Source organism: Pongo pygmaeus, chromosome 1, assembly GCF_028885625.2.
Source record: "Pongo pygmaeus isolate AG05252 chromosome 1, NHGRI_mPonPyg2-v2.0_pri, whole genome shotgun sequence".
NCBI lineage: Eukaryota > Metazoa > Chordata > Mammalia > Primates > Hominidae > Pongo > Pongo pygmaeus.
Window position 1 is genome coordinate 183,795,792 of NC_072373.2, and position 12,180 is coordinate 183,807,971.

The window sequence follows — 12,180 nt, forward strand, 5'->3', positions numbered from 1 at the left end:
ATTAGCCGGGCATGGTGGCATACAACTTTAGTCCCAGCACCTGAGGAGTCTGCAGCAGGAGGATTGCTTGAGCCTTGGAGTTTGAAGCTGCAGTGAGATGTAATCGTGTCGCTGCACTCTAGCCTGGGCAACAGAGCAAGACCCTGTCTCAAAAAAAAAAAAAAAAAAAAAAAAGTTAAATACCTAGGGCACATTTCTGGCCACAAAAAAAAAAATCACTGCACTTCTAGATAAAGACCAAAACACGTCTAATATTCAACATTGAAATAAATGTGAGCGATACATACATTTACAAAAGATCAATAAAAGCAAGTAAAATAATTATTTGCCCATTTATTTCAGTGCAGGGTCGGGTCATGAGTGGCCAGAGCCTATCCTGCTTAGGGTACAAGGCAGGAACCAGCCCTGGACAGGACGCCACCCCCATCACAGGGCTTACTCATACACACACTCACACTCAGACTGGGACTAAAGTTTATACATGGCAACTAAACTAACTAACTAACATGCACAACCTTGTGATGTGGGAGTACCTGAAGAAAACCCATGCCAACATGAGGAGAACATGCAAACAGACAGTGGCCCCAGCCAGGAGTCGGATTTTTTCTCATCAACATAACCAAATGACATTGAACAAAATATTATTCAAGGACCTGCTATAAATAGGAAAGTTTGCTTCTGTCCTAGGGCTTCATCTATGAAACTGGAAGAGATTGCACTGAAACCCTTTCCGTTTCAGCATCAATATGCCTTCAAAGATGCTGGGACTGACTTATGAAGCCAGCTTGATAACAGAGGACTTCTCCATGAGCGCAGGCCCAGAGCATTGGTGATAGGAAAGCAGAGACTTGTGTTGTTTCCTAAGGGAGCTCAGCACTCTCTGTCTGAGTGGTTTTCTAAAATTAATGTTACACATCTCTGATGGTCTGTTGAAGTCAGAGGCATCTGTCCTAAACCAAAGTAGGTAGAAAAATTAAAGTAATATTTAACTATGTTTCCATATCTAAACATAACTGTCACTTAAGATGCTTTTAGTGGCAGTTGTTTTAGAAGCAGTTCAAACTGGCTCAAACAAGAAGTGTGATTATATCACTTAATGAGAACTGTTCTTATCACAATGTAAGTTGAAGTTAATATAATCTGAAAAAAAAGCCATTAGTTTGAAAAAAAAAAAGTTAACATCAAATCTTCCCTTGAAAAAGCTTTAAATTACTAGTTGAAATCTAATTTACTTTTCTGTTTTATTCATGAAACCTCTGGTTTTATACTCATTCCCTCTTGACTGTTATAGGGAGTCTCCTACTTCCTTGAAGACATTATTCAACAAACATTTACCTAGCTGCTTTTATGGAGCTAGGCTTTGGATTCTGTCTCAATCCATTCGGGCTGCTATAACAAAATATCTTAGACTACGTAACTTAAAAACAACAGGGGCTGGGAAGTCCAAGATAAGGCACCAGCAGATTTGGTGTCTGGTGGAGGCTCATTATTTCATACATGGCACTTTCTTGCTGTGTCCTCACATGGCAGAACAGAATGGGCAAACAAGCTCCCTCTGACCTTTTTTTTTTTTTTTTTTGAGACACAATCTCACTCTGTCACCCAGGCTGGGGTGCAGTGATGCAATCACAGCTCAATGCAGCCTCGACCTCGCAGGCTCGAGTGATCCTCCCACCTCAGTCTCTGGAGTAGCTGGGACTACAGGCACGCACCACCATGTCTGGCTAATTTTTTTTCTTTCTTTTTCTCTTTTTTTTTTTTTTTTTAGAGACAGGGTCTCACTACTTCCCAGGCTAGTTGCAAACTCCTGCAATCAAGTGATCCTCCCACCTTAGCCTCACAAAGTGCTGGGATTACACATGTGAGCCACCGCCCCCAATTCCCTCAAGGATCTTATAATCAGATGGAGGAAATAGAAAAGTAAACAGTTGTAAAGCAGCCTGATAAGCAAAAAGAAATAGGTCCAAATGAGTATTGTGAGGGCATTTTTAAGTATGTATCTCACCTAGATTGGGGCCAGGTGAGATTTCCTAGCGCTCTTGAACTGAGACCTGAAGGGCAAATAGGAGTTGGGCAGCTGAATTCTACAGAAAGGGAGAATATTTTAGGTAGAACGTTGGTGCAGTTGATCCTCATAATTTATGAATTGTGTACTTGCTAAATTTATTTGTAATCTCAAAATCTATACTTGTGGCACTTTTGCAGTCATTCACCAACACATGCAGAGCAGCAAGGAATTTGAGTCACCCAACATGCATATTTACGGCTGAGTTTGAACAAGGTGACATGCTGCCTTCTTGGTTCAGCTCTCATACTGTAAACAGTGTCTTTTTCACAATATATTTAATGCCATATTTTTTAATTTTTGTGCTGTTTTTGGTGATTTCCATGTTCAGAAATGTCCCTCAGCCATAGTGCTAACGTGTTGTCTATTGTTCCAAAGTGCAAGGAGACTGTGATGTTCCCTATGGATAAAATACATGTGTTAGATAGACTTCTTTCAGGCATGGGTTATGGTTCTGCTGGCTGTGGGTTCAATGCTAATGAGTCAACAATATGCATTAAATAAAATGTCTTTAAACAGAAATACACATACAACAAGGTTATGTATTGTATTGATCAGTTTGAAAAAATTGAGCAGGCCGGGCACGGTGGCTTGTGCCTGTAATCCCAGCACTTTGGGAGGCCGAGGTGGGTGGATCACGAGGTCAGGAGTCCGAGACCAGCCTGGCCAACATGGTGAAACCCCGTCTCTACTAAAAATACAAAAATTAGCCAGGCATGGTGGCAAGCACCTGTAATCCCAGCTACCTGGGAGGCTAAAGCAGGAGAATCACTTGAACCTGGGAGGCAGAGGTTGCAGTGAGCTGAGATTGTGCCATTGCACTCCAGCCTGGACGACAAGAGCAAGACTCTGTCTCAAAAAAAAAAAAAAAAAAAAAAGTATGAGCAGAGGACTTACAGGAACCTAACCTGTGTTTCCCCAAGGAACAGTGGTTCAATATTGACTAATTGAATGTTTGTTGCAAGTTTTCTAGAACATACCTACCACTAATAATAAGAATTGACTGTATGTGCAAAAGTATAGATGAATGAAAACATGGTGTGTTCAGGGAATTTTAGTCACTCATTATAGCTACAGTATGGTTTGGTTAAAAAGGCCAGAGATAAGTAAGTCAGCAAGAGCCATATCAAGAAGGACCTTGAGTGCCCTTCTCCTATAGTCCTCTGTGTAGCTCTCTTTTAGCACTCAGTCCAAATACCTTATGTGATGCTTATTTGCATATACTTCTAATTGCACTAGAAAAGTGTACACTGTACTCTAAGCCTTAAGCATGATAAAGAAAACGATGGCAACAATGATGATGATGACGATGATGATATTGACGATAACTGCCATTCATTAAATGCTTTCTTTGTGCCAGCCATTATTAGGTGCACTGCACGTGTGATCTCCTTTCTTGGCTTCTACAGTCCTATGAAGTAGGAGATGTTCTCTCCATTTTACAGATAAGAACACTGAGGTTCAAAGAAGTTAAGTAGCTTGTCCACAGTCATTCAGCTGTGTAGCAATACTAAAAGTAAAATATTCAAGTCCTGGAAGCCTCTCTTCTTTCCAGCTTCCCATGCTGCGTTACATCTTGGTAGCCCCTGTAGGATTCAGTAGGTGCTCAGTAGATAAAGTTGAAAGGATATGATGCTGAGTCCCTGCTAGGACTAATAATCACTCATCATTGATGATTGTCTGTTTTAATAACTTTTTCTTTACTATTTAAAGGACACTTAACTTCAGCCCCAAAGCAAAAAAGCAGCATTTCCAACTTTATAGTATAAAATGATGTATTAAGCAAATGGTCTACAGTAGCTATTTTTAATTTTTCTAATGAAAAGTCATGTAATATGCATAAAAGTCATGACTCATCTTTTGGCTGGAATATGGATTTTTCTTAATGGGTTCTATTTAATTCAACTTTTTAGACTCTTTGAATTCCAAAGTGTGACTTTCCTAATGCCTGAATCTGATCTGACATTCTAGAATGCATCTGTTAGAGGCCAGAGCAATTCCAGAGAAAGTAACGGGAGGGTGCCTCGTCTCCATTTTAGTTACATATATAAGCTTTGCTATAGCTTTCCACAGATTTTGGCATTATTTTACTGAAGAGAGAAATGCTAGAAGACGGAATCCAGCTTTGTAATTTATGGGTAAATAGCCAAGTCCTAGGAAACAGTGGGTGATCCAGGTTTTATAAGTGAGTAAGAAGACCTAAGTGATGTTTGGTACCTGGAAAGTTAATGGTCAGCTCTCCAGAGCATGCTTTTGCAGTGAGGCAGCTGATATACTAGGCATAGAGTGTCACACTAGGCATAGAGTGTTTGCGGCACAGAGAAAAGTACAGCAGCACCTCACTCAATCCTGCTGGCATTGGCTTTCAGCTGCTTCTTAACTTTGGGTGAAATGGCAGCTGCCAACCAGTCACACTGGCTTTTTGTAAGACCACTACCATTCCCGAGATACTTCTGATTAGCCATGCACTCTGCCATAGCCTCAGGAGGTTGGAACTTTCAGTACCTGGAAGAAGAGTTTTTACCCAAAGAACAGCTTCTTTCTTTACGATCTGGCCAGTTGTCAGTGGAGGAAGGAGTTTGTCCCCTCAGGTGGCTGAAAGGTAACCACATAATTGATAGGGCGTTAGGAATAACTATGGTCTTGCCCTTCAAACTGATCTTGAACCAACTGTGTACATACTTTGGGGCCCTAAGGAAAACATACCTGGGGCAGGACCCCTTCCTAGCATTTTATGATTGGGCATGTTACAGTGGTCTCGGAAAGCTCCGTGAGGGCATGGGAGAAAGGGTCAGCCAAGAAAACCCATCAAACCCTTTGCAAAGTTATGTGGCATCTTTTTCCTGTGTGTGTATTTCTTTCTCATCTTTTGTCTTTTTAAAAATTTCTTAAGTAATTTGTGAGTGGATTCTTATATAAGATTTAAACTATAAAACACATATAGAAATCCTATGAAAATTTTCCTTCAATTTCTGTCTCTGTGCTCCCATCTCACATGCACACACACACACACACACACACACACACACACACACACACACTCTCTCTCTCTCTCTCTCTCTCTCCCTCCCTCTCTCCCTCCCTCTCCCTCTCTCTCTCTCTCTCTCTCTCTCTCTCATGCTCCCATAGGTGTCCGGTCAGTAATGTGGGCTGCATCCTTCTAGTTCTCTTTCTATTTACAAAATCATAATCGTTTTTAGTATGAATTAGCCTATGGGTTGACATGCGTGTGTGTTTGTAAATAAATAAGGTCATTCAATATATGTTCTGCAACTTGCTTTTCCACTGAATATATCCGCATTCTTAGTGATATACATTTAAATTGTTTCTAGTATTTTGCTGTTACAAATAAGGAAAAATTATTTTTTAAAAAATATATCATGTACATGAGCTATTTTGTAAGATTTCTAGAAATGAAATTGCTAAAATAAAGAATATAAACATTTCAAATTTTGATGGAAATTCCTAGATAAACTTCTTACAAGTCTTCTCTAATTTATACTCCCATAAGCAGTGCATGAAAATGCCTGTTTCTATATGTCCTTTTCAAACCTGGATGTCATTCATATCTTTTTAAAGGCATGAGTGAAAACCTCCTTAATGTAATTGCTTCTCTTAGGAAGTTTATGGTTTGCTGAGAGTATCTCTGTGGACAGAGGTTTCTCACCCATCTTGTTTTTAAATGAACGGAGTTATAATGTTGATGATTAGTCTGGTTATTCTGGAGTCCTTATGGAGAATTGCATGTTTTAGTGCTTATTAATTTCACTATTAAAGAACTGTCACTTATTTGATATTTCATCTGTACCAGGTACTATGCTAAGAGCTTTGATTATATATCTCATTTAATTCTCATAGCCTGTATTGATCATCTGTTCCTTGGTAACAAATTACCCAAAACTTAGTGGCCTAAAACAACAGTCATTTAGCATCTTATAGTTTCTATATGTCAGGAATTTGGGAGCAGCTTAGCAGACTGGTTCTGGCCAAGATGCAATTAAGATGTCGTCCAGGTCTTTATAATCTGGAGGTCTGACTGGGGCTGGAGGTTCCTCACTCACGTGGCTTTTGGTAGGAGGCCTCAGTTCCTCCCAACATGGACTTGTCATTCTGGGGCTACTCGAGTGTCCTCACAGCGTGGCAGCTCCCTTCCGCAGAGTGACTAATCCAAGGAGAGCAAAGAAGAAGGCATAGGACCTTTTGTGACCTAATTTCTAAAGTTGCCAGTTGTCACTTCCACTTTATTCTGTTCTCTAGAAGCAAGTTACTTAAGTCAGGCTACACTCTAGGGAAAGGGAAGTAGGTTTCACCTCTTGAAGGGAAGAAGACTATCAAAGAATTTGTAGACATATTTTGAAACCATCACACATCCTTATAAGATAGTTGTTAAATAGTTGTTGTTGTTATTATTATTATACCCAGTTACTGATGAAAAGAATAAGTTCACTATTTACCTAGCCTTATCTCCTACCCCCTGGCCTCTGTCTTCTACTCTGCTTAGACTAGCCTTCTCAATGTCCATCCCAGACACAGAGTGTTCATTCTCAGCCATTCATTCAACAAATGCCAGTCTTTGTACCATGCGTATTGTGGAAAGTAAGACAGACATGGTCCTTGATCACATGGAGCTTATAGTCTTGTGGAAGAGAGAAAACCTCAATCAAGTAACCACCTAAACAAATCATTGTCACTTTGAGAGATGCTATGAAAAGAAAGTACTCCTGACCCTATTCATACTGTGTTCCCTATCCCCCGATGCCACCCTCACCCTTCTAACCTAGAAAGAATGTCTGCTTGGTTTTTATGTATAAAATTCTAACTTCCCTGTCAGAGTCCAATTTGAGTCCTACTTCAGCGAAGCCTGTTTCTTTCAGCTTGCATTGATATCCTTTTCTCAGAACTTTATTCAGTATCACGTTTAATGCTTAATTGTTTCTTTAATGTACTCTTGTCTTGTCTCTTAGTTATATTGAAAGCTCCTTGAGGTGAGAGACCTAAGAGTTTCCCTTAATTCTTCTATCTTCCCCACTGTTAGCACCCAGTCCCAGCAAATCATATCGTCTCTACTTCTGCTACTACCTCTACTACCACTCAAGTCTAAACCACCATTATCTCTTGCCGAGACTACACAGATCGCCTTCTTACTGGTCTCTCCATTTCTACTGACAGCCACAGTAGTCTTCCTACAAGGTGTCTCCATTCATGTAATTATCCTGCTTACACACCCCTGCCTATCACACCTCAAGTAAAACCCATGTGCTTGTTCTGGTTTACAGAGTCCTGCCTGTTCTGGCACTTTACTGTACAACTGGCCTCACCACCTACTTTGTCTCTTTGTCTCTCTCACATACACACACACATTTTGAGATCCTGCCACCTAAACTTCTATTCTCTGAATATGCCAAGCTCTTTCCTGTACTGGGGCTTTTGGTCTAGCAGTTCCCTCTTCCCTGAAATAGGCTTCATCCAATCTTCATATGATTAATTCTTTCTTATTATTTAGATCTCAGTTTTAATTTTATCTCCTTACAGAGGCCTCCTCAGACCGATCAGTCTAAAAGTTGCTACCCAGTCACTCCTATCAAGTTACCTTATTTTAATTTTTTTCTAGTGCTTCCCACTATCTGATATTTTTCTATATAAAAGTGTCTGTCTCCTTGCACTAAAATGTAAACACCACAGGATCCCTGACATCTTTGTTGTTCACCACTGGTGAATAATAGGGTCCAGTAGTATTTGTTTTATTAGTGAGTGACTGAAAATTCGTCTTAAGCCTCTGAACTTTTGCCTCCTAAAAAAGAGGGAAAAGAGAACTTGAGTTCCCGAGTTCACAGGCTCCTTACCAGACTCCCTGTCTCAGACCAAGCTACTACTACTTACTCAGGGAGCTTTGTTTAAATTAAATTCTTTGCATAGCTGGACATGGTGGCTCATGCCTGTAATCCTAGCACTTTGGGAGACCAAGGCAGGCAGATCACTTGAGGCCAGGAGTTCGAGACCAGCCTGGCCAACATGGCGAAACCCCTGTCTCTACTAAAAATGCAAAAATTTGCCAGGTGTAGGGGCATGCACCTGTAATCCCGGCTACTCAGGAGGCTGAGGCACAAGAATCACTTGAACCCAGGAGGCAGAGGCTGCAGTGAGCCGAGATCACTCCACTGTACTCCAGCCTGGGCGACAGAGCAAGACTGTCTCAAAAAAAAAAAAAAGAAAAGAAAAGAAAAAATTATTAGCATAGTACTTATTACAATCTGGTTTCTTTTCTTTGTTTTTCTGTCACCTTTTACTAGGATGTATGGTCCATAAGAGCAGAGCTTCATGGTCTTGGTTGCCTCTCTGCTGTCTCCACAATGACTGCAGCAGTGTCTGGCACAGAGATGCCAAATATTTGCTAAAGGAATGAGTAGGGAATCAGGTTCTGTTTTGTCTCACATCCCCCAGTGCCTACCACTGTGCTTGGCCGATAACAAGTGCCCAGAAACTTGTGGGTACCCTATGAGGCCACTCTGAATATAATTGCTATTGGTAGATCTGTGTTCTCATCCTTGAATTTAAAATAGGAAAGCAGTTTAGAACTAAAAATCTTTCAAGTGTTTTGAGCCAAACTGCAAAGCTTTTAGAATATTGTCTTTGCGGCCTGAAACTGACTATTACACGGGTTCCCCCAGTTCCCATTCAAGAGTGAAGTCTAGATATTTAGAATTCTATGCCTAAATAGCAGAAGGGAAGCCCCATTTTATATTGATTAAATTCCTATTTTAATACATACATTACATCAGTCAGTGAGTCAGTGAGTATTTATTGAGCCCCTTCAGGATACAAAGTAGTGCTCTGGTTGAGCTATTGAGTTTGAAATATTAGTCACATTATTAAACCAAAACCAAATCCCCAAGTAGTTGAAAGTGCTGTTCAAATTGTCAGAGTGCAGTTCCTGTAGACTGTATTTTGTGAGATGGGCTTTTACTTTATAATATATGTTCCCACTTGGGCAAGAACAAAAGTTTGGTAAATTACTGAGGTGTTACATTTTACCAAAATGAAATTTTGAAATGATCCTTCATCATTAGCTTTCTTCCTGTCCAATTGTTGAAGGAGTGTGTGACAATTACAGCATCTTTTGAGTAATTTAAGATTTTGGGATCTTGTGCTGCCAGGACAGGGTAAAGAATAACACTTGCCTTTACTGTTTGGCACTAGTGTTCAAATTGGGCAGGGAAAGAAGGGGTATTATTGTTGCCTCCCAGATCCCAATTCTATCCAAAGTACTATCTCCTTTACTTCTGTGAGCTGACAGGGTTGCAGAAACACATAAAATCCTAGACTATCTTGACATCACCAACCATAGAGTTTGTGAAGGTAACGCGTCCTCTACAAATTCTCATTTGTTTTCATTGTTTGTTATTCTTTTTTGTTCAGATTTCTCTGTTGACTTCTGCAGTGAACCACCTCAAAGCCAATGTTAAGTCAGCTGCAGACTTGATTAGCCTGCCTACCACTGTAGAGGGACTTCAGAAGGTAGGTGCCATGTGTGGGTACAGAGACTTCAGAAGGTAGGTGCCATGTGTGGGTACTGTTTGCCATAATTCTATCTTACTATAATTTTTCATTGAAAGCCTAGCATTTGAAATCAGCTGCTCCAAGAGGGCAGTAATGGAGTGTATCATTGTGTCCTAAAGAATTCAGAACAATTTTGTTTTGGTCTGGTTAGTTAGGCTTTTAATTTGCAACAGCTTACATCAGCTGTGATTTATATGGGTTCATACCTTTTTATTTGGCTCTCTGAGTCCCAGAATTGCTCTGCTGGCACTCTTGTGTTAGCATATATGGGTTTGCTTTTCAGTTCACCACTCACAATGTCTTCATTAAAGCAGACCAATTGTACATGATAGTTGCCCTAAATCTCTGTTATTTTCCATAATTAAGAAAGTTAAAAAAAAAAAAAAAAGATGACCCGGGGAAGTGCAAAAATTAAAAATTCAGGAAACAAGTGTTGGCAAGGATATGTGGAACAAAGGAAATTTTCAAACACTCCTGCTCCTGCTGGGAGTATATATTGGTAAAAATAACTTTGGAGGCTGGGCATGGTAGCTCATGACTATAATCCCAACGTTTTGGGAGGCTTAGCCAGGAGGATCACTTGAACCCAGGAATTACAGACCAGCCTGGGCAACATAGGGAGACCTCGTCTTTACAAAAAATTTTAAAGTTAGCTGGGCATGGTGGCACACACCTGTAGTCCCAGCTACATGGGAGGCTAAAGTTGGAAGATCACTTGAGCCTGGGAGGTTGAGGCTAGAGTGAGCTGTGACCAACCAGATGAATAGTACTCAGGGATCCTTACAGGTGGATGGGGTAAGAAGGGAGAAGAAGGTGCCTAATTCAGACATAAAGAACATCATCCCCTGACACAGGAAATGGAAGAAGGGATTCCCCAAACAGTGGATATCAAATCTAGGATCTTTGAATTATAAAAATATGTGCTAAGTTTGATCAGATTATGTGCCAGGGTCTATGAGCATATGAATTATTTCCACAAAGGAGCAAGAAATTTCTAAGCCATAAGCGAAGACAAAATTTGCTATTTTATAGCCACACCATCTGTGTGTGCTCTGTCTCTATAATTTGCTACTTGTCCAATGTGGCCATCTACTTACAACTTTGGGGGGGGGGAAAAAGGGTAGGGACAACTCTGATGAGGCCAGATTCTTGCCATTGTTCCTAGGGCCAAGTCAGGAAATGATAGGCTTCTGTAGCCATTAGTACAGAAGCAGCTCTCACAGTCTAGCATTAGAAAAGGAAACTGGTTTATTCCTTTTTTTATTTTTTTAATTATACTTTAAGTTCTAGGGTACATGTACACAATGTGCAAGTTTGTTACATATGTATACATGTGCCATGTTGGTGTGCTGCACCCATTAACTCGTCATTTACATTAGGTATATCTCCTAATGCTTTCCCTCCCCCATCCCCCCACCCCACAACAGGCCCCGGGGTGTGATGTTCCCCTTCCTGTGCCCAAGTGTTCTCATTGTTCAATTCCCACCTATGAGTGAGAACGTGCGTTGTTTGGTTTTTTCTCCTTGCAGTAGTTTGCTGAGAATGATGGTTTCCAGCTTCATCCATGTCGCTACAAAGGACATGAACTCATCCTTTTTTATGGCTGCATAGTATTCCATGGTGTATATGTGCCACGTTTTCTTAATCCAGTCTATCATTGATGGACATTTGGGTTGGTTCCAAGTCTTTGCTATTGTGAATAGTACCGCAATAAACATACGTGTGCATGTGTCTTTATAGCAACATGATTTATAATCCTTTGGGTATATACCCAGTAATGGGATGGCTGGGTCAAATGGTATTTCTAGTTCTAGATCCTTGAGGAATTGCCACACTGTCTTCCACAATGGTTGAACTAGTTTACAGTCCCACCAACAGTGTAAAAGTGTTCCTATTTCTCCACATCCTCTCCAGCACCTGTTGTTTCCTGACTTTTAATGATCACCATTCTAACTAGGGTGAGATGGTATCTCATTGTGGTTTTGATTTACATTTCTCCGATGGCCAGTGATGATGAGCATTTTTTCATGTGTCTGTTGGCTGCATAAATGTCTTCTTTCGAGAAGTATCTGTTCATATCCTTCGCCCACTTTTTGATGGGGCTATTTGTTTTTTTCTTGTAAATTTGTTTGGGTTCTTTGTAGATTCTGGATATTAGCCCTTTGTCAGATGAGTAGATTGTAAAAATTTTCTCCCATTCTGTAGGTTGCCTGTTCACTCTGATGGTAGTTTCTTTTGCTGTGCAGAAGCTCTTTAGTTTAATTAGATCCCATTTGTCAATTTTGGCTTTTGTTGCCATTGCTTTTGGTGTTTTAGACATGAAGTCCTTGCCCATGCCTATGTCCTGAATGATATTGCCTAGGTTTTCTTCTAGGGTTTTTATGGTTTTAGGTCTAACGTTTAAGTCTTTAATCCATCTTGAATTAATTTTTGTATAAGGTGTAAGGAAGGGATCCAGTTTCAGCTTTCTACATATGGCTAGCCAGTTTTCCCAGCACCATTTATTAAATAGGGAATCCTTTCCCCATTTTTTGTTTTTGTCAGGTTTGTCAGAGATC

At 40.3% G+C, this 12,180-nt stretch overlaps 1 protein-coding gene across 2 annotated transcripts in view; it reads left to right on the plus strand.

The window, feature by feature from the left end:
- EFCAB14 (EF-hand calcium binding domain 14) overlaps positions 1 to 12,180 on the plus strand; it is a 44,255-nt gene that overhangs the window by 13,356 nt on the left and 18,719 nt on the right. For both annotated transcript variants that reach the window (XM_054489069.2, XM_054489075.2), the window contains exon 4: positions 9,482 to 9,580. In XM_054489069.2, the coding sequence (XP_054345044.1) occupies positions 9,482 to 9,580 (99 nt within the window). The remainder of the gene's footprint in view (positions 1 to 9,481; positions 9,581 to 12,180) is intronic.